The following is a 27,001-nucleotide window of genomic DNA, read 5'->3' as shown; positions in this document are numbered from 1 at the left end:
AAACATTTTTTCTCTTGAGCTGGTGGGACCAACCAGTTTACCCAAACTGCAAGCCAGGACCCCTCCTCTGGTCGAATTCACTGTACAGAGCTACAGTGGGCCGGATAGTCAAAAAGGTCAGACCCTGCTTGGGTTTTAAGGAGCGCACCTTTTATTTGTTGCTTTGCTCTGCTGCTGGTTTCTTCCCTGGGTAGTGCAGGACCTTCCAGTCTTCCTACTTCTTGTCAGTCCGACAGTCGCTTCAGGAACCGCGAGCTTGCAGGAACTACCAGGAATGACCGCCTCAGCTACAGCTTCCTCTCCATTTTAAGGTACTGTGCAAATCCGGTTGTTCATTTTGTTCAGCCGCGGTGAAAGTGTTTGAAATCTTTCTCCAAACCGAGGGCTTGCCCATCTCTTCTCTTTGAGCTAACTTTTCTGCCAACCAACCTCATCTGGAATCCGTGGCACGAACCTTACCGCGAACTACCCTGAACCGTGTGATCTTGAGCAAAAGACTTTTGACCCATTGACTTTGGCCCTAAGCCTTTTTCTACCTGATTATATCACTGTAGTTCCTCTTGCTCGAGTGCCCTGTGTACTTAACTGTTGGTGTGGTTCAATTTCTCTTAACTTGGTATTACCCTCCCTTTTAAAATTGCTGGAGTGTCATTTTGCTCCCACTTAATTTTGTGAGCTTAACTTGTCTAGAATTTAAGGGAAGTGGTGTGGTGTATTGAGAGTGATTTTTAGACTGATTATAAATGTGTAATGTTATACAACTGAAAAGTGAAATAAATGTATATTCCTTTACTTGAAAACCTTGAGTCAGTGTTTGCCTGAATCATAGTAATTGCTGTCCTTTGTGTAACTATTTGATACTGCTCACTTACTCTTGAGATAAGTCTGGCTGCTCCGCTACTGCTACACTTTAACTGTGTAGTACAGGCTTGTACCAAAGGTGAAATTGTACTGTCACTTGTAGTCTTAATTGTGTGTGGTGTTCCCAAAGGGTACTGCATATAATTCTGCCTAACAGCTCCTCATGCTGTCAACCTATATGGGGTTAAAGCTGCAGCTCCCACCTGCATATTATGGTTGACGGATGTACTCACTACAGCAGATGTGTGATTTACTAATGCCAGTCAACATGCAAATAAAATAACATGCTTGTCTTGTCTTGGCATGCGACACATGTTTTAGTGCGACTTTAAACGCAATCATTATTTACATTTTGCTCTGATTGTATAGGTGTTTATTGTGTGACTGTTAGTTAAAATAATAAAGTTTCCAAAACAACATATCATAATCAAACTGTCTAGGACAATTAGTGATGGGGCTCAGCCATAAGTGCCAGGGCTTAGCCCTGGCAAACAGCTGCACACATTAAGCACTGGTGGTAAGGGGAAAGAAGTGTGTGACCAAGTGTCCTGTATTTTAGAGCTTTTGGAGGAGAAATAGCTGGCAAAGTCATCAGTTCAGAGTGAGTAGGAGGACGAGCAGAGAACGAGGTTGCACAGATATTTAGTGTAGCTGAAAATATGGAGGAACTATTGCATGCACAGACTGTAAATTTAAAATATATGAATCCCTCAGAAATGAGACCAAGGAATTTCTTTCAAATCTGTGATTTGTGAATGGATGCTGTGATACGGACAAAAAGGGCAGAAGAGGATAAGGTAAGGATTTCCTGGGTACAATGAATGTCAAGATAATGAATTGGACACTCTGCAATATGCACCAAGTACCATGGCCGGAAGGTCATGGAGAGCAGGGTGAGTTGTTGAAGCAATACCTGGAATTAGCTGAGTCCAGAGAAGTATTCTGAGCAAGGCGCGATCCCTTGTAGGAAGCAAGATAAGGAGTTTTGCACCAGCATCAAGTTTGTAGAGAACATCTCCCCTCGGCTGTATGCCATTTTGGAGACCTATGGTTGTCATCATGGGTGAGAGGACAGGAAGGAATGAGTGAGCAAGTTAGTGGTACTCAAACAGCTGCTAGTGCCGAGATGAACTCCAGAAATCCAATTCAATCGGGCCAAAATCATGGCTAGGTCTTGGTAAGGGACCATTGAATTGGGTTTAAATTTTCATTTCGAGATTTTAGACGGTCAAGGGAGAGAGAGTGAAGGAGGGACGGATGGTAATATGTAAAAGAAATTCAGAGGGTGATAGGTCAACCGAGGGGTGCAGACAGATTGAGTGAGGAGGAGAGTTATAAGAATACATTGCTGCATCTGTGGGTCAGCCAGTAATGAAGGACAACAATATTATGTACAGAGAGTGGGAAGTCCAGCTGTAATTTGTGGGCTGGGGTCAAGTTGTAGTAATTGAAAACGCCTGTGTGTATGACTAGAACAGTGGTCAGAGATTTGAACAGGACGTCAACATCATCAAATTAGAGATTAACAGTGCCTCAGGGCTGGTAAATGAAGACCAAAGTAAGAGGGTTTTGCCCAAGACGTTGATCTGAAATATGCTCCAAAGCAGAGGCGGAGATCAAATGCGACAGTTTGGCTGGATGTTTTGGTGGAGTCCAACATCAGCACCATTCATAAGTATGTGTGGAGACTTGATGAAGGTAGCAGGGTCTATGTGCAAGGCTGCAAGTGTGCCAGCGTCATGTGGGGGGGTCCCTGTTTCAGTGACAGCCATCAGAGTAAGGTAGGGTTGGTGGGAGTCATTGATGATTAAAAAAGAATGTTTTGTTATAGAGAGATTGGGCATTTGTACGATGTGAGCAATAAGGGGGAAACCAGAACAAGGACAAAGGTGGACAAAATTAATAAGTCCTGTAAGGCTGCAGAAGACGGACACACAGGTGGCATGGTTGTTGGCATAAACTTTTACTATACCAGAGATAAGGGAAAACCTACCTCTCCCTAACTTTAAGAGGGGTTTCCCTACCTCAACTAAAATACTAAGGGTTCAGTCAGAATGTCCATGTAAATCAGGAGCCCACCGTCCTGTGTCAAAACCTATTTCTGTCCCTTACACTTATAAATAAACCAATGAAGTAGAGGAAATTCTTGGTCCTGAAGAATGTCTCCCTTCTTCTGGACAATGGATCACAGTCCCCAGTCTTTGGCGGGATCTTTACTTGAGTGAATGACTCCCTTACCCACGTCTCAATCCCTTTCCAATGCACAAAACAAAGTTCCAGGTTGAAATGATAAAACACAGTAAAGTTCTCAGCTCAAGCACAAACTCAAAAGGTAAAGTTCCTGTTCAAACATCAATATTCTTTATTGGCCGTAGTTTCTTCCCTATACTGTAGAATGCCTCTCTTCTCCAGGTGTCTTATTCTCAGTAGTTTCACAATGCCAGAGGAATGACTCCCTTCCCACAGGCTTGTTTTGCTGTTAACAATGCCAGGGGGAATGTCTCCCTTTCCCTGGCCTTTTCTCACACTTTATTTCAGAATTCACAGTACCAGGGGGAATCACTCCTGTGAGGGGTCGGAAATGAAAGCCTGACACAAAGTTGTCATGTTGTTGGTTTAAGACTTATTTAAATGAAAACCGGTTTGGAAATGCCTCTCTGACCCTATGCTAAAGAGGAGTTTCCTTACCTAAAAACCAAAAACAAAGGATTTGCCTGTGCCAGGATGTTAATAACTGAAAAGCTCTGCTTGTGCCCAAAACATTGTATCCTGACCCTCACACTACAAACAAAACAATAAGGGGTGCAAGGAAATGTCTTTAACCTGACAATGGCAAATAAAGTGTTTACAACTGAAGATTAGAATATGTCCAACAAAAATGTTCTCCGAGGTGAAAGACGTCGGACCCAGAGGGTGGAACCCTTCCACTCGATTCAAAATGGATGGCAATGTCTCTTTTACAAACATTTCCTTTTGTGTCTCTACTGAATTCACAATGTACCTATTAGGCAACAAGTTCAGCAACAGTCTTTCTTCAACACAAGTATATCCTTTAAATAGCAAAACACTGTTCTTCTTTAGTATTCCTTGTAGCTTTGCAACTCTACTGGTATACTCTCTTGCCAGGACTTTTTATGCAATTCCAAGTGCCTGGTGTACTATCCTGCCAGGAATTCTTAAGTGGTTGAATTGTCTGCTGTCTTTCAGCTGCCAGAACTTCATATGCATTTCATAGTTCCTCTGTATCACCAAAACTTTATATACTGTGGTGTGCTCAGTATATCTGTCTGCGATAATATTTGTTCAAACTTTGCCACACACTTGCATCTCATGCACTTGCATCTCATTGGAGCTTAACTCTGTGCTTTGCCTTTTCTGCATTCAAATAACCTTGTATTTTTTGTACCTGTAATCTGAAAACATTCAAACTGTTGTTGTCGCAGTTGCCGGTCCTGCTTGCGCTTCTGCAGCGTGGCTCTGCTGCTTGCTTCCCACTCTGGATGCTGCAGACATCCTTTCAGGCTTCCTTTGCAGCTCTGCAGTCACACGCCTGCTTTCCTTCAGGTCCTGGTCTGGAGAACACTGCTTCTTCGAGCTGCCGAGCACCCAGGAGGTCTCTCGAGGCTCCTGGCGTCTCCACAGCACTTCCTGCTCTCACTCTGCGTTTCTCATTCTGCAGATACGTCTGCTCCGCCACACTGGTACGTGTTTCCCGTACTCGAAAGCCTTCTCTTCGGAGCTGACGATTTCTCCTGCGCTGTTTTGGCTGCAGCCTGCACGTGAATCTCTCTCCCTTGCTTCCTTTTATGTGAGCAAGTCTGCAGTTTCCTTTGAGGTGTGGTACCCTGTTAATACCCAGGGGGTTCCCTTATTTCTGGAGGGGACAGACTGGTCCTCTTGGCTCCTCCAGCACTTCAGCTCCCCTTTGGCAGTTGGCGTGCACGATTTCCCCTCTCCTCAAGCCCAGAGAGCAGGCCACAGTTCCTTCCCTTCTGTCACACAAATCCTGCAGCCAGGTCCTGCAGGAAGGGCCTCACACACTTCCAGAATCTTTCCTCCTTTTTATATCGGTTTTGGCCAATTGGATTGGAGGAAGAACTAGACTGATGATAGTGGGACGTGATCATCATTACTCCTCTCCTTCGTCCCAGTATTGTGGGGACTGTGGGAACAGTAGTCCCTTTTTGAGAATATCGTATAAATGTTTGCATGAGTTTTAAAGTGAAGCTGTGTTTGGAAGAAAACTATGTGGAACTGGCAAAAGTGTCTTTCATAATTTTACATGGCCTGTTAGGTGAGATTTGGATTTTGGGATATGACCAAAGCTTTCCACTACTCTCAATGGGTGAAAGAACAAAGATATCATAATGGGCCACTAGACTATCGCAAATGGGGGATTCATCCTGAAAGGGGAAAGGAGGATATCGTGGATGGAGTCAGCATAGCTTCCCGGAAGTCTTCTCCTCCCCTATACAGCCGCCCTCAGTGTCAGGATCAGGTAGCAGCTGCTGTCCCCTGGCCACACAGGAGGAGAGCATCGCAGGGAAAACAGGGATGAGTCCATCGGAGTCAACAGACTCCCTTCCCCTATCTTTTAATACTCTAAGTTTCACAGTACCAGGGGAATGACTCCTTATCCCTGGGTTTTCTTCATATATTCAGTATGGCAGACCTGGTTCTGCTGGTCTGCTGAGTGCCCCAGAGAAAATTATTTATATTTTGGTAATATGCATTTTCTGATGGATAAAATATTCCTCCTATGCATTCCTCGTGAACCCTCCATACCTGGTAGTTTGCTTGTAATATGTTATGGCAGTTCTTGTATTCTTCTGTGTTTGAGTTCAGGGAATTTGAGGGAGCTGAGCTCATGTGGCATGTATGGCTGTTTATGTACCAGTAAGCCACTTCTGATGCTGTTACTGATGCTGATATGGGGTAGGTGCCAATGTGATTGATGCTCTTTGATCGCCTTTGAAAATGTTCCACGTCCAACGTTCCTCTAAAGTTCATTTCAAGAAATCAGGATATCGGAAAAGAATAACATATTGATCAAAAAGAACATTACTGTGTAACTTGTTAATCTTGTAGGTCCCTGCTGTCTTGATTCATGTGAAAATTGTAGTTTACCATATACCTCTGTTGCTCACATTAATTTTCATTCATTGTATAGGGATGGAAATGTACTTCATAACCTTAGTTAAATCCAGGAGGTGGGCAGATAAAACACCCTGCAAAAGTGGCCTGCTATTATCTAGTTGCCGCCTGTATTATTTCAAAATCATAATTTACGGGATGACTGTACTGCCCTAGCATTGAAGTCCTAATGATCGTAGTTCCCCCTTCTCCCCCACAGAATAGTGCTTGCAGAAAGTACACTTAACGAACTAGGCATCCTGGGGGTAACCAAATCATTATGACTTCAATACTAGGGCAGTAAAGCCATCCCGTAAATTATGCTTTTGAAATACTACAGGCAGAATATACCAATGAACTCTTTGGGCAAGACCCTCCATCGGGATTTACATGTGTTGCCAGACCCCTCATACCAATACAAAGTGTCTAATTTGTGGGGGTTTACCCACAATCGCTGGGCAGTTTTCTGCAAAGTCAGTAAAGGGTCTCCATACAGATAGGTATTTATTGTCTCCCCTCACGAATTGCAGTAATATCTGCCACTACAATGTCCCATATTTTGACCCACCACATCTGGATCATTGGGCCCTCCTCAATATCCCAGTTGCGTGCAAAAGTCCATTTGGCCGCCAGGAGAAGGTGCACTATCAGCGTAGCCATTGGACCCTTCACCTGTGTCCCCTAGCAGAACTACCCAGGGGTTCATACGGAGAGTCAGCCTCGTAATCTACTTAATCTTGGACATCGCCTCCTTCCAGAAGAGCTTGTGATGATTTATGCATTCTCGCGTAGATCCGCAGCCATGCTTCATCTTCAATTGGGACCCCCACATCCTCCTCCCACCGACTCATGTACAGCAGCCTTACTATTAGCCGTGGGAAGCCCCTCCCTGAATCGTCATTTCAAGGGTATCTAGCTGTCTAGTAGCCCTAAGATTTGTGGGTGGGAAGAGAAGCCTAGTGTCCTAACTGTGTGTATCGGAAACATTCTGCCTCGGGCAAACTGAAGGTGTCTTTCTTGGATGGTTAGCAGCGCCCCTCCCTATATATCTGCTTTAGTGTTACCAACCCGCCTGCTACCCATGCCTCAAAACTCCTGACATCACACCCTGCGCGAAACACTGGATTATTCCACAACGGTGTGAGTGGACCAGGTCCTTGTGTCACACCCCACCTATGCAGAGCTCGGCCCATATAGCACAGTGTCTGCCTAGTGGCCCACAAGAGCGGGAAGTCATACGCGGGGTCCAGGGAACTCTGGGCTACATATGCGAGGTTAACTAGTACCACAGCTGATTGAGCCTGCTCTATAGTTTTCCAGGTTAGTTGCCTAGCCTAGCGGGGTCATCCCAGGAGATGCATGAGAGATCTGTGCCACTAGGTTGTATCTTAACATATCTTGGACCACCAGACACCCCAGTGCCATCGGTCTCATTAATCCCTTCTTTGAAATTCTTTCCCTTTTGTTTCCCCATATGAATTTGAGAATCTTCCCCCTGCAGTGTGAGAAATTCTGAGTCCGGGATTCCGACCGGCAACGCCACACATTAGTATAATAAGCGAGGTATGAGGTTCATCTTTGCTGCGGCTGTTTTCCCAAACTATACTATTCTTGTTTACCCCATCTGATTAGGTCCTCAGACAGCACTTGGACCAACAGAGGGAAATTATATCAAAACTCTTCAGCGACCGCTAGGGATATGCACCCCCAGATATGGGATTGACTCCCGGGACCACTGTATCAGCGCCAAGGCTTCAATGTCAGGTTGTTCCAGGGCTCCCAATGAGACATCCAGCCCATGCGACTTATCAAATTTAAATTCGAACCCTGAGACCCCACCGTAGCTTGTTAGTTCCTCCATTAGTCAGGCAAGGGAGGTGCGGGGGTTCTGGAGAGTGAACAGAATGTTATCTGCATATAGTGATAACCTATAGCTAACCTCCCCACCTCGATCCCCTGAATGTCCACATTATCCCTGATATGACAAGCCAACAGCTCCATACACAACGCAAATATCAATGGGGGACAGAAGGCAGCCCTGCCTGGTGCCCCTGGTAATTAGCAACCCATTTGAGGATTGCTCGTTAACCCGGAGAGATGTTGACTGCTTCTAGTAGATTGCCAGGATCTATTTAATATATGCGGGCCAAACCCAAAGCTTTCCAAATACCTCTTGAGGTAACCCCAGCTTACCCTGTGGAAGGCTTTGTGTGCTTCTAGCACGACAATTACCATTCCAACCCCCAGCCTCTCCCACACCTCCAACAGGTTCAGAGTTCAGAGCCCACCTCACATTGTTGTGGGTGGTACGCTCCACAATAAACCCTGTTTGATCCCCAGCTATTTTTCGGGGGAGAACCTCCATCATTTGGCGGGCTAGGATCTTAGAGAAGAGCTTGGAGTCTGTTGGTAAAGGCAATGGGCCGGTATGAAGGACATAGTGTCGGATCCTTCCCTGGTTTGGGAATCAACACCATTGTTGAGATAACTATGGTCAGGGCCACCTTTTCTGATGCACCTAAGTAGTTGAAGAGAGGGAGCCAAAAGCGCAACACATTTTTTATAAAATTGTTCTGTGAAGCCATCAGGACAGGGGGCACTATCCTTTTGTTGATGGGCAATTCCACCTCCCCCAGCTTCTAGGGATGTGCGCTATGCCTCTGTCCATTTAAAGATGTTCACCCCCTGCAGATATTGGGCCTGTGCTATCTGATGCTCGACATACCCCCTTCAAAACACCTCAAGTGATCTTTAAGCAATTTTAGCTTCTCCGCTTCTCCTCCCTGCATCACTCCCTTCACATCCCATAGGGCTAACACAGAGTTCCGGTTCTGGGTTTTCGTAAATTCAGCAACCAGTAGGCGGTTGGCCCGGTTCCCATTAGCATAGTAAAATTGTTTGGTTTTTAACATAGTTTGGCCGGTTCTATCATCTAGGTGCTCCTGAAGTTTCTTATGGGCAACGCGTAGGACCCGCAAATCACGGCGCAACCCTGTTCTCTTGTGTATCGGCTCCGCCTGCCCCACCTCCCTCTCCAGACCCAGTCGAATTGACTGCCGCGACCTGGTGTAAGCCGCCGATTTACTGATCAGTGTTCCCTGAATACCTGCTTTCATTGCATCCCAGACAATACCCACGGAGGGTCCGGAATCCCTATTTTCCTGGAAATAGTGATTTCTTCACCCAGCTCACAGCACTTGACCAGGTCCTCGATATTGGGTCATACAACCTCCAGGGATGCCGTTGTTTCTCCGGCCTACCCACAATGGACAGGGCAATGGTTTCCGGTGCATGGTCACAGTGCTGTTGTGCCAATGTCAACAGCATGGACACAAGCATATAGGACACTGGGAATCAACAGGAGATCCAACATAGAGAAGCCCCCATGCTTGTGCAGGTAGAAGGAGTAATCTTTCACTCCCATGGATTTTAACTCCAGGCATCCACCAACCTCAGCTCCCGTAGTAGTGACCCCCAAAGCCATTGCATTCTTAAAGTCAAGCCTAGTAGCTGGCAGGGTCTTATCTGTCAGTGGATCTGGCACAAGGTTAAAGTCACCCCCTTTTAAGACGTGCCCTACTGCAAAGGGGAGCCCGAGAGAGAAACTGTTCCAGGAATCTATCCTGCCCAGTGTTAGGGGCATACAGGGAGACAAAGGTGAAAGGGCGCTCCTACAAGAATCAGCGCACACTGTTGAAGCTCCCCTGAGGATCCTGTAAGACCCTTACTTTGGAAATTGGGACCTGTTCCCCAATCAGTATCGCCATACCCCATTTATTCTCTCACCCAGAAGCAAAAAATTGCCACAGGAACACAGAGAATGCGTCTCTTGTAGGAACCCAATTGGTAGTGACATTTCGCCCAATTTACATAAAATGGATTTCGTCCTCATCAGAGAATTCCAAGTACTCGGGACCAACATGTCTTCCCCGCCTGGTCGGCTGTCACCTCATCCAGGAGACACCATACCTACAAGCCATTCCCACCCCCTGGTCACTTCCCCATGTGTCCCACAGTAGCACATGTGGCCAATTTCTCTCCCACAGTAAACATTTCAAATATAACTTCACACCCACCCTCCCTACCCAATCCTCCCAAACAACGAATTGTGCTCAAACTGGAGCAAAGGTTACATTCCTCAAAACAACGGGGAAACCGATTTGTAAGGTAATCTAACACCCCTGAATCACATACCCCCACTTTTCTCTCACCACCTTTACCCCCGCCACTGGTAAGTCATGGCTCTTACCCGACCTAAGGCACCAAGGCGCACACAAAGTATAAACCTTTCCATCTCCTTAGGTTAACCTTACACCATAACTAAGAACCCGTAAAGCAACTCATGTGTTCCTAACAGGCCCCTTCAGCCACCTCCCTCTCCCCATTTTCATCCATTTCTGTGATGTCACTGGCCCCTCCCACTGGGCGTCCCCACACTCTCAGGCGTACTCCCCTTGGCCTCCCCTGGATTCATCAAACCTTCGGCCTCCTTCATTGTTCGGATGAGCCATCGCCTGTCCTCATATGCGAAGTGGAGCGCGGGTGGAACCCCCCATCTGTAGTGGACCCCTTATTTCGCAGCTACTCAGTCATTGGATAGAGTGCTCTATATTTTGTCAAGGTTGTTAGAGGCCAGGTCCTGAAACAGTGAGATCGACAAGTTTCGGACGAGAATGCTTGCCAAAGGCGAGGCGGCTGCCATTATGTGCTCTTTAACCTGGAAAAAAGGGACCCTTGTATCAACATCCGGGGGCCAGTCTGGGGTCGATGAGGTCCTGGACCTGGTGCGATGAGTTCTGTCTAATTCGTTTGCCAAATCCTCTAGTGATTTTGTCAATAAAGTACCAAAAAGGTCCACCACAAAGCCTGTGAGCTCGTCGTCTCCTAGCTGCTCAGACACACTCCCGATCCGGAAGTTGTTCCTGCGGGAGTGATTCTTCCCATCCTCCTGCTTGTCTTCCAGGGCCACACATTGCGCTTCCAAGGCCTCCAGTCTGTTAGAACATTCACCCAACTCATAGGAGTGCTCACACAGACTGTCCTCCACCTCTGACACCCTCGGCTCGGCTTCGGTCACTCTTTTGTTTAGGACAAGGATCTTGTGTGAGAGATCTTTGGTGTTCTTGTAGATTTCTTTCCGTATTTCCACCATCAGCTCCTGGAGGTCTGCTGTGGTAGTCATTTGCGCCAGCATTGCCCGAAGGGGATCAATTCCATGAATCATTAGCAATAACCACCTCAGTGCACTTGTGTTTGTCGGCAGGTTGCAGCTTTGTGGCAATATTTCCCTGTTTGCCCTGCTTAGGCATTTTGGCCGACATAGCAGCAGGGTGTCCAGGCTTATGCCTCCAGGAATGTCTCACCACTGGGTCGGCCTCTCCTTGATAGCGCTGCTTGTCTCTCCCTGGTGCACCGATGATCCCGGTCTACCACAGCATTCAGAGGTATTTGGGGAGCTCTCTACACCCCTGTTTTCAGGCAGCCACTTGAGCTTACACAGGCCTTCCCCAATTGGAGAGCAGTTCCCACAAGTCCCTCAAGATTGTCACAGGAGACAGCACTGGGAAGACTGCTGAGGAACCAACCACACTGATGGTGCAACTCACCCCAACCTCCAGCCTCCTTCAGCGAACTCGCAGATGTTCAATGCGGGCAGCTACCACCCATGTGCAGCATGCAACAGGAGTCTCAGGAGCTCATTGCTATACCTGCAGAGGAGTACTTTGTGCAAAGCTGCAACCACTAAAGCTGCTTATATGGCCGTCAAGGAAAGGTGCATTTTGCATGCTGGGTGCTGCACACTCAATTCGGAGCGGTATGCGTTGTGCGTGAGGGCAGATTGTTTTTAACATGCAGCATAGTGGGGGAAGGCAAGGTGGACCTGCTTCAGGAATTAAGGCCAGTCATTGAAGCTGTGCTTTCACCGCATGCTTTCATTCAGGCCGAGCAGCTTCTCCTCTGACCTCTTCTCCTCCACTGATGGGCCTCCTCACCTCATGTCCTTTGTCGGGCAGCCGTGCGGTGACCGCCTGGAGCATGCTGCAGCGCCAGCAGGAGCAGGGAAGCCACAGAGTGTGACTATCGAGAGCACGTCACTCTGCAATGGCATGCTCCCCCCAGGAACGGATTGGAAGAGGCCACAGAGCCTGACAGGTTAGGAACTCCACACTACCACCACGGACCGGGTCTTTACTGGGCCTGCTGCCGTCTCTGCATCCAGGCCCTTGAATCACCTGTGTATCCGGCTGCGTCCACGAGCCTTACCCAAGGCGCACGCCGGTTCGCGGCAGAGCGGTAAGGTCAAACAGAACCACCATCAACGGCTCCAGGCCAGCGCCACGTCCCGGGGCTGCTGGCCACCGATCCACTGTCTCAGTTTCCGGTGCAGGTGTCCGCTCCATTTTCATTGGCGAACCCTCTCGAGCGGGCAAACCTCCACGGGTCACCTCTGCACTTCAGCCGCTCAGCACCTCAGGCGCCACAAGCATTTCTTCACCAGGCGGAAAGTCCCTCCCAGGCCGGCGGGATCAGGGAGTGCCATTTTGTGGGCAGCCGGCCCGCTAGGCATCCTGTCCGATCCCTGGGCTGCCACAGCCGATCGGGGCCAGAAAAATACTGGGCTGTAGAGCAGGTGTTCAGGAACTCATGGCCGTGCTTTCAGTCACAGCACAATGCCAGGAGAGGGGGTAATTACCTGTTTTCCACCCTCACTTTATCAGAGGCTCTCAGGGAGTTATCTTGACTGATGATGCTCCTAGCCATACCCCCGCTTCACAAGAGTCTTGGTGTTCCTCCAGCACTTGTGATTCGTCAATGAATCCCTCTGTGTTCAATGAACTAAGTGCACAGTAGCTGCATCTGAAAACAGTTAACTGTCTGCTGCTGACCCTCTTTTTTTTCAGTAGCAGTGTGTTGCTCTCCTGATCCCCTAGCGCTGCTGTTGAGTCATTTCTTCATCCCTGGACCCCTTCATCTTCAAGAGACTCTTGAGGGTTCACCCAATTTACTTAAAACGGATTTCCTCCTCAGAGAATTTAGCCCCCGAACATTCCAAGTACTCGGGACCAACAGGTCTTCCCCGCCTGGTTGGCTGTGACCTCATTCAGGAGACACTATGCCTACAAGCCATTCCCACCCGCCCCACGGTAGCGCATGTCGTCCAATTTCTCTCCCACAGTAAATATTTCAGATATAACCTTCATCTTCAAGAGACTCTTTAGGGTTCCCTTCGAGCAGAACTTGAGGAATTGCTCCTTGGGGCAGTTTTGGACAAAGTTAGCTTTTCCCTCCAAATACTCCCCTTCTGGCACTACTGGTGTCTGTGTTTCTACTTGAATTTATAAGCCTAGGTACAAAAGCCTTTTCATAACTGCTAACTGCCTTTTTCTTTCTAGGTGGGAAGATATTGAAACGACAGAACTCTTAATTAAAACTGTGTTACTTACTTGATTCATTGTGGCATCTTCCGTTTTACAAGTGTATTGGTTTTCTCTGTGGCTTTTCTTTTATTTAAAAATTATATTCTTCTAAAAGTATGTGTGGGCCATATCTCTTTTGGTATTAATGAAAGGTGAATGTTTGTAATGTGTGTGCCAAAATGAGCTAAAACAGGGATCCGGTGCGTGGTCATTTTGGACGTTCACTTTCAAACTCCAATAAAAGTCTACGTTTCTGTGAGCTCAGTTAGAAGCGAGACATGAGTTCTGCAACGGTTGCAATATTATATTATGAAGCAGATGAGCTTACTATGAGGGATAGTTGTATTGTTCACTGAAGGATGAGCCGAGAGGGGAGTCCTTGTGCAGGTGCATTGATAAGGGGTGCTGGGAACGAGCGTGTGCAAGACAAGCTGGATTTTTCCACTACTGTCTGTTGTTTTCCTCTCATTACCTCCTATGCTTGCTGTCTGTTCTTCGGCCGGGGACTGTTTGCAAATTATGAGGGGCAGTGATTTGTCCTCCTTAAGAAGAGAGGTATCCCGATAAGGAGACAGAGAATTGGAACTCTTGGTGATGAAGTCTCGCTGAGAGGGAGGATGCTCCGCTCCAGACCCCGTTAGTACGTGTGATCTCTCTGCCTACCTCCCTTGGGACAGTATAGTGTTGACATGGCTGAGATGAAGTTGTCTCCTGCAACTGCACTAACGGTGATATACATCCTCTTTAGTTATCCTTGTTTGTGTGCTTATGCATAATGAATTGTATGTATCCCATAGTTCTGTGTGCTTATTATATTATGAATAAAGGGGCCTGTAACAAGCCCATTATATTTCAACCCTTGGTCTAAGTGTGTTTTATTGTCTTCCTGGGTCCAAGAACTTTTGGTCCGTGTAATAGGGTGAGTACTTCTGAGGTTATTAATTGTGTACGAAAAGCAAACCAATGTTCTACCTGTGAGCCTTCCCACCCCGATGCATCCACTATTTCCCTATGAGTTGGCCGAGAGATATTCTGTCACAACTATTTGGAGAGCCTAGTGGGCCTGTGAATTACTAATACCACCTGAGTTAGGGAGGCTTACCTGAGAATCCTTACCACAAAGCCTTAAAGAAAAACTCGCTAACAGTGCTAAATTTGTATTCTGGGCTGGAAATATCATGCTAAAACCCATAAGATGACCAGAGTACCAGGGCTCATCATAGCACTACCGTGACATATCTTGCCAATTCCTGGTATATGGTAGGCATACCTGACCATATGAAGTATCGTGTGGCAATACTTGTTTCATGGTAGAACTATCTGGCCATATGGTACCATAAACTGCCATATGGTACGAATGCTTGATATTATGATAGCAGAAAATATCATGTGCTCTTGAGTGTGTGCATGGCATGGGCCTAGTATTCCAACGTCTGCCTTATGAACATAATAGCTGACCATATAAAGATCCATCTGAGAATATAGTGCCATTCCTACACTTGTACACCCAACCCTTTCTACAACACTCCAACCACACACAGGTGCACTTATAAAACCAAACACATATGGATCTTAGCTCAAAGATTTCAAATAAACCATGTCTCTCGAAACCACTTATCTATCTATTGTCCACAAATACACCCGTATATCCGCTACACAGCACACACTTTGCACAGGTCAAACCGCCTGGCTTTGCAAATGCGTGTTTCTGTATAGGCTCTTGAGCTTAAATGTAAGAGTCTCTTCTGTAGGCCAGCAATGTTTAGTTATTGGAGGTTACTGCCAACTCTATGTAAAAACTACCTGTTTTTATAATAGTGCTTTGAAGAAGGGAAACCATGCCTTGCTCAGATTTAGAAAGCTTCTGTGTTTTCTTTTCTACACGTTTTTATGGCCCATAGGGAAATGTAAGGATGTGAAGCAGTGCAGCACAGTGTAATGGAATACTTCCAGAAGAAAGGATTGAAGGGAAACACCCTTGGGGGTAAACTAACTCCTGAAGACAGTCTTGTGTTATTAAAGAAAATCCAAATGTTTGCCTCTCTCGTTTTTCGTGCAGCGTATAACCTGAAGCAGGGATAATGTTTAACTAAACCCTAGTGCATGTATTGTGTAATCTTAGAGAGATGTTCATGCTCGGTCATGCTAGCTTGGGACAGGTCTTCTGGGCACTAATGCTCTGTTTTTCTCCTTTAGATAAAGATACGGATATCACCGTGAAGGAGAGCACAGATGACTATTTTCTTCGGGATACCTTAAGCATTGCCTCCACAGACTCGTTTGTCTCTGCTGCTGAGGTACTTCAACGAAGAATTCTGTACTTTAAAACATGTCTATAGGCCGAGAGCAAGGTTGACGAATGGAAAGTGTTCTGGCTTCTTTTGCGTGGCTGGGAGTGATGGGAGGAGTCGGTTATGTCACTGGAATGGCTTTGACCCTTTCCCAACCCCAATAGCTTCTCATATAGTAATTCCTACAGGGAAATATCTTAATTTCTTAGACGATCAGTCTGCATCTGATCAAACAAAAAGGACCTGTTGTGATAACTAGAACATGTTTGTTAAAGTAGCTAATTCGGCTAATGCAACCTCTGCAGTTTTCTTGTGTAACATTAAAATCGCAGCTTTGGGAATCCCTTCCAACATACCAAACTCTATGCGAAGTACCCTTAAATGTGGTAATAACCATCTATTATTTCTGCACCCTGTTGGAAGTTAGTTTGTGCCATCATGCTGTATATATTGTCCTCTTTTTAATATATTCGTATTCCACTGAGGCACTAACCAGTCCCACGACGAAAACGTCTACTTTAAACAAAGACTTACAAAGCAATGGATCTGGCTTAACCCTTTTATGGAAAGTTAGCGCACACACCATCAGGCTTAATTGTGTGATCACAACCAATGTTAGTGACCTGAATCTTTTTACCTTTGTACGGGATCTAATAGCCTGCCACAGTTAGAAGGGAAAAAAGGCTGACGAGAGTATGCGAGAAAAACAGTGCGCAGAGGGTATATTGAAATGTAGGCTTTTACAGTCAGAGACCACAATGGCATTGATGGACATGCAACGCGTCAAGAATTAATTGACCACTACTTTTGATGGACTTGAGAATACACGTCACTGGGCATGTGTTACAATGGGCACTGGACACTGTCCATGATTAAATTGACACACACTCAAGAAGCAATGTCGAGCCAGGTCTGTTTTCAACACCAGGTGTATTGAATGAGGATAAACTATGTACAACTTAGAACTTTCATACCTAACACTTCTACCCTGTTAAATTAACCCCGCTGCCCCCACACCCAATATCCCAACAACACCCTCCCCCACTACCCCCAACACCCCCTCCCCCACTACCTCCACACCCAATACCCCAACATCCCTTCCCCAATTACCCCTTCCTAACTGCTCCCTCCCCACATACAGTAGTCACTTGGCCCATTTATGGGCCCTTTTATGAGGATGGGGGTGAGCCTCTGTTGGCCGATGGAGTTGCTGTGACCGACCCAGAGGGCTACTCTGGATGGAACTGGTCAGTGTAGTGCTAGGGGATTGGGCGAGTGGGGTGATGATGTGCCGTTCGGCTATAGCGCTCTCCAACATGTTAATGGACTCAGACATAGTAGACATCACTCCATTCCCCTCCTGCACATGCCTCGCCAGGTGGTACACACCTTCCGTGGCTCTGCCGAGCATCCGTCCCATGTTACGCATGGAGTCCTGCATAGTCTGCCGTGTCAGTTGTGCCCCTGTGAGGTACTGGGTGATCAAGGTGGGCATTGCCTGCTGCCGCTCTTCATTCTAGTGAGGCGCCCCTCAATGTCTCGTATGTGTCTGAGTCCAGGTAGTGGCAAGGGAGGTGGGCTCAGAGGGGCTGGGGGAGTGAACAAAGCTTCGTCCTCATGTCCAACGTCACTATGTGTGTCCGGCCCACTGGCATTCACAGTGCTGTGTGCTCCAGAGCCATCTGTTGGTGTTGCGTGTATGGTCACCTGCTGGGTGGCAGGGATTGTGCCTCCTTCTGCAGGCTGTGCACTGGGGATTGTGCCTCCTCCTGTAGGCTGTGCACTGGGGATCTGCCTCCTCCAGCAGGCTGTGCACTGGGGGTTCAGAATCTTCCGATTGATGTGCCTGCTTAGTCGCAGATGTCCTAGACTGGCCAGGGGCCTTGCTAGCAGATGTTGTAGACTGCAGTGGGTCTTTGCTGGCAGGAGTTGTGGACTGCCGGCGGTCCTTGCAGGCAGGTGGTGTGGACTGCCGGGGTGTTGTGGACTGACGGGGGTCCTTGCTGTCAGGTTTTGGTGGGTGCTTGGGCTGCTGGGCAGCATGTGTTTCCTGGTGGTGGGGGGTGCTGTGCGGAAGATGCTGTTGCACGCTCGTGTCTTGCCGTGGAGGTGGCTGACTCCTGGCTAGACGTGTTTGTTTCACGGCAGTGGCGGCGATGTGCAGCAGTGGACCGGGGTGTGGTGGCATGTTCACCCTCGCTGTCAGATGATGTGCTTGTGGAGGACAGTGAGGCAGGGCATTAGTAATGGGTGTGAACCCATCTGACATACATCGATGCTAGTACATTCAAAGTCATGTGCATTGTCATGGACATGGTGGATGGCCTGGTATGGTGCACACATGAATGTGTGGGAGACGCAGTGTGGGAGCATCCTTGTGGTGTGGCCATGGAGTGCGCAGTGTCTGTTGGCTACGGTACTGGTGTCTAGTGGCTTGGGTGTTGTGGCCATGCCACAAGGGCTGTGTGCCATGTGGAGTTTGATTGTCAAACTGATGTGTTCCCATTGTGTACGTTGATGCATTGATGTAGGGACATGGTGGGTGTGACAGGTGTGCAACTGGTGCCGGTGATGTGTGCATCTTGACATGAGGTGGCTTTGGTCATGTGGTGGCACAGTGGTGACGGCAGCAGTTGGACAGTGCAGTGTGCCTGTGTGCATGCAGATGTTACTTGTGTGGGCAATACAGGGAACATGTGGCATGTCAATGGGGTTTGTTGCTTGTCTTCCTAGCAGGAACATTGTACTTGTGTGGAAGGAGGTTTTCAGTGGGTGGAAATTCAGCAGGGATCTGGTGCCACTTACTTGACATTTGGACTTCACTATTGGCATTGGGGATACAAGGTGTGTGCTGTGACTTTGGGATTACGGTAAGCGACACTCACTGTCATCATCGGATGTTGCTGCTCCTGTCTCCACATATCCTACTTCCTCTATGCTCTCCATGTGGAGTACGGTGCTGCTGGTCTCCTCCTATGCCTGCAGTTTGATGTGGGATGGCTCACCACCTCCTGTGGCCATCCCCTGGCTGCGCTCTGCCAGGTAGATCGTCCTACATCTTTCGACAATCTCGGATGGTCCGGGGTGTTGTCCCCACTGCCGAGACTTTTGTGGCCCACTTCCTCCCAAAGGGCCTTTCTCTAAGTTGTGCTGGCCGCCGCAGATCATCGCAGACGACCACATCAGAATGCTCCACAAGTGTGTCTGCCAACATGTAGAGCTCCTGCTCGCTGAAACGGAGTTTGCAGCGACGGACAGCACCTTGCCTATCTGACATGTTCTTCTTTGTCGGGATCTACTTGGTTTTCCAGTTAAACTCCTGTAGAATGAGGATTGCAATGGATTGTGTTTTAAAGATGTCCGCAGGTGCATTTCCCTTTCCGGCGCGATGGCATTGTGGGTGCCGGAGGTGGTGTCTGTGGCATGATCTATGCCGGAATCTGGGCTTTCGAGGCAGTTACAGTCATGCTGGTGCGATGGTTTCCGGCATGTCGGAATGACTCGAAATCTACTGTTGGTTCCGGCAGCAGTGCTACACGGAAACCGTAGTACCGGCATGCCAGTAAATTTCTTTTTTTGCCGGCAAACTATTAATGATGCCCAATGTCTCCAGAGCCTTGATTCGCTCTAGGCTTGACTACTGCAATAGCCTCTTACTCAACCTTCCTCTTTCTTCCCAGGGACCACATCTCTCCAGCCCTAAAATCTCTCCTCTGGCTACCGGTGACTTCAAGGATCAAACTGAACACCCTCTGTTTAATCCACAAGGCTGTCTGGGGCCTGGGAACTCTCTACATTCAGCTCTACCTCCTGAAATACCTCTCAGCCAGAGTCCTTCGGTCTTCTGCTGCCAATTCTCAGCAGGTGAAACGTTTCACCAAGCAGAGAGTGGGAGGTAGATCCTTCTCCTTGGCTGGAACATCCCTCTGGAACCGCCTCCCTCCCCCTTCAGACTTGAACCTTCCTTTAATCCTCTTCCTTCCAACTGCCCCTCCCATGCTAAACTCTACATCTGTCGATGGACTGGGGCCTCTTGCGTTCAGAGTCCTACAAGGGCCAGCCCACCCACCACAAATCCCCCCCCCCCCAGCATCCTCTGCCAGCACTTGCCCTTGGGTTCCCTTTCCAGGACTATCCCAATTTAGTCCTCCTGTCCACTGCACTCCTCCTCTCCTACATCCCTCTTTCCTCTGGCACGTGCTACCTCGGCCCAACCAGCACTTGCTCGCCCCCCACTTCTGCACTTCCCCGCTACCCACCACCCCCTTGCACTTATCACCTCATCATGCACTGCACGGTAGGATTGTCACAAGACCAATATAACCATTTCTTTGTTGTATTCTTACGATTTCCCATGTCCCCCGCCACAAACCCTCTCTTGTTTTGTGGCGCCTGGAAACACCTGTGTATAGGCGCCATACAAATGCCCAATAAATACAGCTGGGATGGCTAGTGATCTTTCTTTACGAAACAGGAAGTTGGGATACTTTCCTGGAACGTTGGGATAGCTGTAGGTTTCCAATTCGGCATACTGTTACCATACGAGCAATTCATCTTTTTTTGGAGAGGTGCAGTACCACTAACAACATACAGATGTCCTCATAAGAGAATTGATTTCTTATGAGGACATCTCTGTTGTCCGTGGTGCTGCACCTCTCCAAACATTTTAATGTTGGGACGTTTTCAAATACTTTTAATACCTCTCCAATCTCCATGTGATTTCTCCAACCACTGCCATTGCCCCTCCTCCCCTCGCGTTGCCCCTCCTCCCCTCGCCCCTCCTCCCCTCGCGTTGCCCCTCCTCCCCTCGCGTTGCCCCTCCTCCCCTCGCGTTGCCCCTCCTCCCCTCGCATTGCCCCTCCTCCCCTCGCATTGCCCCTCCTCCCCTCCCATTGCCCCTCCTCCCCTCGCATTGCCTCTCCTCCCCTCGCATTGCCTCTCCTCCCCCGGGGTTGCTCCATCTCCACCGGCATTACCCCTCCTCCCCTGGGGTTACCCCTTCTCCCCAGGCGTTGTCCCTACTCCCCTGGTGTTTCGCCTCCTCCCCTTGCGCTGTCCCCCCTCCCTTTGCGTTGTCCCTCCTCCCCTCGTGTTGTCCTTGCGCGGTCCCCTCCTCCCCTTGCACTGTCCCCTCCTTCCCTGGCATTGCTCTGCCTCCCCTGGCGCTGTCCCTCCTTCCCCTCCTTCCCCCCTGGCGCTGTCCCTCCTTCCCCCCTGGCGCTGTCCCTCCTTCCCCCCTGGCGCTGTCCCTCCTTCCCCCCTGGCGCTGTCCCTCCTTCCCCCCTGGCGCTGTCCCCTCCTTCCCCCCTGGCGCTGTCCCCTCCTTCCCCCCTGGCGCTGTCCCCTCCTTCCCCCCTGGCGCTGTCCCCTCCTTCCCCCCTGGCGCTGTCCCCTCCTTCCCCCCCTTGCGCTGTCCCCTCCTTCCCCCCTTGCGCTGTCCCCTCCTTCCCCCCTTGCGCTGTCCCCTCCTTCCCCCCTTGCGCTGTCCCCTCCTTCCCCCCTTGCGCTGTCCCCTCCTTCCCCCCTTGCGCTGTCCCCTCCTTCCCCCCTTGCGCTGTCCCCTCCTTCCCCCCTTGCGCTGTCCCCTCCTTCCCCCCTTGCGCTGTCCCCTCCTTCCCCCCTTGCGCTGTCCCCTCCTTCCCCCCTTGCGCTGTCCCCTCCTTCCCCCCTTGCGCTGTCCCCTCCTTCCCCCCTTGCGCTGTCCCCTCCTTCCCCCCCTTGCGCTGTCCCCTCCTTCCCCCCCTTGCGCTGTCCCCTCCTTCCCCCCTTGCGCTGTCCCCTCCTTCCCCCCCTTGCGCTGTCCCCTCCTTCCCCCCCTTGCGCTGTACCCTCCTTCCCCCCCTTGCGCTGTCCCCTCCTTCCCCCCTTGCGCTGTCCCCTCCTTCCCCCCCTTGCGCTGTCCCCTCCTTCCCCCCCTTGCGCTGTCCCCTCCTTCCCCCCTTGCGCTGTCCCCTCCTTCCCCCTTGCGCTGTCCCCTCCTTCCCCCCTTGCGCTGTCCCCTCCTTCCCCCTTGCGCTGTCCCCTCCTTCCCCCTTGCGCTGTCCCCTCCTTCCCCCTTGCGCTGTCCCCTCCTTCCCCCTTGCGCTGTCCCTCCTTCCCCCCCTTGCGCTGTCCCTCCTTCCCCCCCTTGCGCTGTCCCTCCTTCCCCCCCTTGCGCTGTCCCTCCTTCCCCCCCTTGCGCTGTCCCTCCTTCCCCCCTTGCGCTGTCCCTCCTTCCCCCCCTTGCGCTGTCCCTCCTTCCCCCCCTTGCGCTGTCCCTCCTTCCCCCCCTTGCGCTGTCCCTCCTTCCCCCCCTTGCGCTGTCCCTCCTCCCCCCCCTTTGCGCTGTCCCTTCCTTCCCCCCTTGCGCTGTCCCTTCCTTCCCCCCTTGCGCTGTCCCTTCCTTCCCCCCTTGCGCTGTCCCTTCCTTCCCCCCTTGCGCTGTCCCTCCTTCTCCCCTTGCGCTGTCCCTCCGTCTCCCCTTGCGCTGTCGCTCCTTCTCCCCTTGTGCTGTCCCTCCTTCTCCCCTTGTGCTGTCCCTCCTTCTCCCCTTGTGCTGTCCCTCCTTCTCCCCTTGTGCTGTCCCTCCTTCTCCCCTTGTGCTGTCCCTCCTTCTCCCCTTGCGCTGCCCCTCCTCCCCCCCGGAGCAACCGACGTCTACGTACATGGTTCCGTTTACAACCATGGAGACCCCTGGATCAAAGAAGTCCCTATTTAGGCCTTATGACACTTGCAGCCTAAAAAGTGTGTCTGAGGGTGATAGACATTCGGAATGTCTTTACCCTAACCATTACGCCGAAGGATATGACATCTGCCAGGGTTTCTAACAAAAAACCCTTGAGAACAGAAACCATCGCCAGGCTTTCGCTCCCACAGACAATTCTGACATATGGAGAAGTGCAAGTTGCTCTGCAGCATCAAAGGGGACCCAGGTAATCACTTTAGAGACCAAGACAAATTTCCTAGAATTCAAACCCCTCCCAGACCTACACCTCCATGAGGACATAGTCCACATAGAAGAGAGCAGGAGGAGGGTAAGGACACTGGTCCATGAAATACAAGCTCCACCACCTCTTTGTCTCCTCAAAGAGCCGACACATGGGACACGGATGATCCTAACCAAGATGTGCAGGGTAGCCCTCGCCTCCAGATGACATTGGGGCTTTTCACTCTGTGGTGTCTAAAGCATGCCAAAAGTTTGGTTTAATTCCTGCAGAGGAAAAGGATTGTTTAATCTTCGACCACATGGGTAAATGCAGGAAGGCAGTGTTTTCAATACCCATTTTGGATCCTGTCTGACCAGAGCCCGCAATTAAAGGTAGACTGGATAAAATGTTTAAGACCACAGACACAACACCAAAATGCCTCAACTCACAAGCCACTCCAGAGTCAGTGGTATCAGCGGCAAAAAGTCGCAAGGCACGTACGCAGCACAAGTGCACCACACCCCCAGACAATGAAAACCGAAAAATGGGTGCCTGTGGAAAAAAGGTACTCACCATTGTAGCGACAACTGTCAAAGCAATAAATGCCCTTGCAATATTTGCTCGATATGATCGAGAGATGTGGCATTGGTTGGCTCCTATATTGGAACACTTGCCGGAGTGCCGGAGCAGCAGATGAAGGAAGCCATGACGCTAGTGCGTGAATGGGAGGAAACCTCGAATCACAGCATTAACATCGCTGTAGACCTCGCTGAAACGGGGTTCAAACAGATTGTTAATGGGGTAGTCCTTCGATGGCAGGCATGGATGCGTTGCACCGATTTGTGGCAGGAGGTACAGCACAAAGTAATTGATATGCCATGTGAAGTGGAAAATCTGTTTGGGGACAAGATTGATGAGGCCCTTAAAACCATGAAAGCAGACTCGGACACTGCTAGATCTCTTACGGCCCTGCAGGGCATGCGGTCCTTTCGCTCCTTTCTAGGAGCCTCAGGTAATTCAAGATTCTCATCCTCAAGGGACAACAAAAACTACAGTAGACCCAGATACTACTCTCAGGGCTACAATAGAAATTACCAATCCTCTCAGCACAGCAGGGAGTACGATGAAGGGCAGCGAAAGCGTGGATCAGCCAGCTCTTAAAGTAGTAAGCAAAATGAGGCACAGCAATGACTGCCTTAGGGGCAGACAGGTGGGGGGGGGGGAAATGTGATGTTCTACCTCAGCGAGTGGCAAACAATAACAAAGGACATGTGGGTGCTAGATGCCATCTAATAAGGCCACTTGTTGGAGTTCAAACGCGCACAAATACCAATACCTCTCTTAAAGGTATTGCACCCGCTCCTTCAAATTTTGCAGCAGGAGGGGCGTCAAATGCTAAGAAAGCAAACCATCAAAAATGTTCCTCCTTTGGCAAGAGGAAAAGGATGATACTCCAGGTACTTCGTTGTCAAGAAACCAGACACGAAGTGGTGTCCTATCCTGGACTTGTGAAGGCTGAACAAAAACATCAAACAGCAGAAGTTCAAGATGATAACACTTCAGGATGTCATAAAGGCCATACAGCCCCACGAATATCTGATGGCATTAGATCGTAAGGATACATACTTCCACGTGCGAATACATCCAAGGCACAGAAGGTTTCTCAGATTTGAGGTCAGGAAAAGCCATTAACAGTTTCGGGTATTCCCATTCGGCCTAAAATCAGCACCCAGGATGTTCACGAAATGTCTGGCACCAGTAGCAGCCTTTCTCCGAAAACAGGGGCCACCACGTCTACCATATTTAGACGTCTGGTTGCTTTGAGCTCAACACATCAACAAACTTGAGTTGTCTCAGACAAACTCTGCTCCAAAAATTGAGATTTGCAATGAATTACACCAAATCTTGCACAGTTACCTCAAAAATGTGGTGTTCCTGGGTGCTTAATTCCTCATGGACCAAAGTCTTGTCAGACCCTCATCAGACAGGGTGAAAAAATTGATAATCCTAGAAAACTCTTTCACGCCACATAAGCTAGTCATGGTTTGCACATACATGGCTCTCCTAGGGACCATGTCCTCCTGCATCCCTCTAATTCCCCACTGCAAGCTACATATGCGGCCAGTGCAAAGGTTTCTGGCTACCAGATGGTCCCAAATCCGGGGTTCCTGGTCAGACAGTTACCATCACTCTGACTTTCTCAAATACACTAAAATGGTGGACATAACCATGCAACATCGCAAAGAGAATGCCCCTTGTAGAACCCAACTACCATCTCACGATTGTGATGGATGCCTCCCTGGCGGGATGGGGAGCTCTTTTGGACAAGCACCAAGTCAATGGCCTTTGGACTCCCGAAGAATCCATCCTCCACATAAATGGGCTGGAACTGCAGGCAGTACATTGGGCTCTAAAATCCTTCCTCCCGCTAATCAAGAATTTGGTGGTTTGAGTCCTCACGGACAATGTAACCTCGATGTTTTGTCTGCGGAAGCAAGGCAGAACACGGTCAAACACCCTGTCCCAAGAAGCACAGATCATTTGGCATTGGGCCATCCAACACAACTTTCTGCTTCAAATCTTCCATCTTCCGGGGATACATAACAAGAAAGCGGACACCCTCAACAGGGATTTGTCGCAGTCGCACAAATGGCAACTGCACAACATCCAGATATCCAAGACTTTCTCGACGTGGGGTCATCCTCCTCGAGACCACTTTGCCACTCACAACAACAAGCAGTGCAAGAAATGTGCGAAGAGGATCCCACATTCCGACTCTCCAGGGGACGCATTCTCGTACCCACAGACTGGCATGTTTGGATATACGTTTCCCCCATTCCCTCTCATCAGGAAAACGATACAGATGATCGTGTCCGTTATCTACACCAAAGCGTGCGCCTAACGTATCGCCTCTTTCAACTAACACGAGCCACACCTGTGTGAGCAGTCGGTGCCTGAGCAGCTTCGGCAGCCAACGTTGAATCGCCTCGACTGACCGAACGCAAGACTAATTTGCGGTCATACTCCATCTGTGAGAGCGTGCAGAGGCAACAGCCAGCGCCCAGTCAAGAGCTGCGCGTGCCGGAGCAACTTCCGCAGCCCGAAGATGGTGGACCGCGAGCAACTGGTGCAGAAAGCCCGGCTGGCCGAGCAAGCTAAGAGATATGACGACATGGTGGGCGCTATGAAAGCTGTGACTGAACTCAATGAGCCGCTCTCCAATGAAGAGAGAAACCTATTGTGTGTTGCATATAAGAATGTGGTGGAGGCAAGACGCTCATCCTGGCGAGTCATCAGTAGCATCGAACAGAAGACTTCAGCTGATGGGAATGAGAAGAAGATTGAAATGGTGCAAGCTTATCGTGAGAATATTGAGAAGGAACTGGAAGCTGTGTGTCAGGGTGTGTTGAATTTGCAGGACAACCTCCTGATAAAGGGCCGTAGTGAGGCGCAATATGAGAGCAAGGTCTTCTATCTGAAGATGAAGGGAGATTACTATCGTTACCTTGCTGAAGTGGCAACTGGTGAAAAGAGAACAGTTGTCGAGTCATCAGAGAAGGCTTACAGTGAAGCCCATGAGATCAGCAAAGAGCACATGAAACCTATCCATCATGTTAGATTAGGGCTGGCACTTAACTACTCTGTGTTCTACTATGAGATCCAAAATGCTCCTGAGTAGGCATGCCATCTGGCAAAGGCTGCATTTGATAATGCTATTGCTGAGCTAGATGCCCTCAATGAGGACTCCTACAAGGACTCTAAACTAATCATGCAACTTCTTTGTGACAACCTAACGCTCTGGACAAGCGACCAACAGGACGACGATGGAGGAGAAGGCAACAATTAGACCTTTTGAGGACTGATGGCCGCACTCTGATGCTACTACCGCAGTCTTTCATTTTTTCTCCACGAGTGCGGGGGTCAAGGTGGGGGAGGGCAGAGGAAGGGTAACCTTTCTAGGGTGGACCCCACCGCCTGTCTTGATTGCCCCTTTGACATTTTGCCAAAATACCACTAGTGGAAGTCAGATTGGCTGTGCTGGTGTGGAATGGCAGCCACACACTGGCATAAAGGACTGCAGTTTATAAAACAGGTGGAGCTGTTTTTTAATGTATTGCTAGGAAGAAATGGGTTAAGGATTGAAAGGTCACTGCAAAATAATCCTGGTGGCACTGTACTGGCCCAGGCAGACCTGGTTCTCAGACCTCCTGCAGCTGGCAGCGGACAATCCAATCCATCTAGGATCTCATTCCAATTTCTATCCCAGAATGAGGGGATGATTCTTCATCACGATCCGGGTTCTCTCATATTAACAGCGTGGCTTCTGACCACTCCGAATTCGGCCATTTGAACATCCCTCAAGAGTGTCAGCACATAGGGCCCCTTCTACTAA

General features: G+C 49.3%; 2 protein-coding genes across 3 annotated transcripts in view; both read left to right on the top strand.

Annotated features, from left to right (window-relative positions):
- The window catches only part of MIGA1 (mitoguardin 1), a 1,504,768-nt gene that overhangs the window by 818,077 nt on the left and 659,690 nt on the right, over positions 1-27,001 (top strand). For both annotated transcript variants that reach the window (XM_069641662.1, XM_069641663.1), the window contains exon 8: positions 15,609-15,709. In XM_069641662.1, the coding sequence (XP_069497763.1) occupies positions 15,609-15,709 (101 nt within the window). The remainder of the gene's footprint in view (positions 1-15,608; positions 15,710-27,001) is intronic.
- LOC138521962 (14-3-3 protein gamma-B-like) lies at positions 25,257-26,979 on the top strand. The gene has a single exon (XM_069635155.1). It carries the CDS (start codon positions 25,715-25,717, stop codon positions 26,285-26,287), a length of 573 nt encoding a protein of 190 aa, XP_069491256.1. The 5' UTR covers positions 25,257-25,714; the 3' UTR covers positions 26,288-26,979.

Source organism: Ambystoma mexicanum, chromosome 1q (genome assembly GCF_040938575.1).
Source record: "Ambystoma mexicanum isolate Mex_15411 chromosome 1q, UKY_AmexF1_1, whole genome shotgun sequence".
In the NCBI taxonomy this organism is placed as follows: domain Eukaryota; kingdom Metazoa; phylum Chordata; class Amphibia; order Caudata; family Ambystomatidae; genus Ambystoma; species Ambystoma mexicanum.
The sequence above is the reverse complement of the archived record's forward strand: the minus strand, read 5'-3'. Positions and strand labels throughout refer to the sequence as shown.

What these genes read in the sequence shown, in the direction of transcription:
- LOC138521962 (XM_069635155.1), top strand. Translation starts at nt 25,715, where the DNA reads ATGGTGGACCGCGAGCAACTGGTGCAGAAAGCCCGGCTGGCCGAGCAA.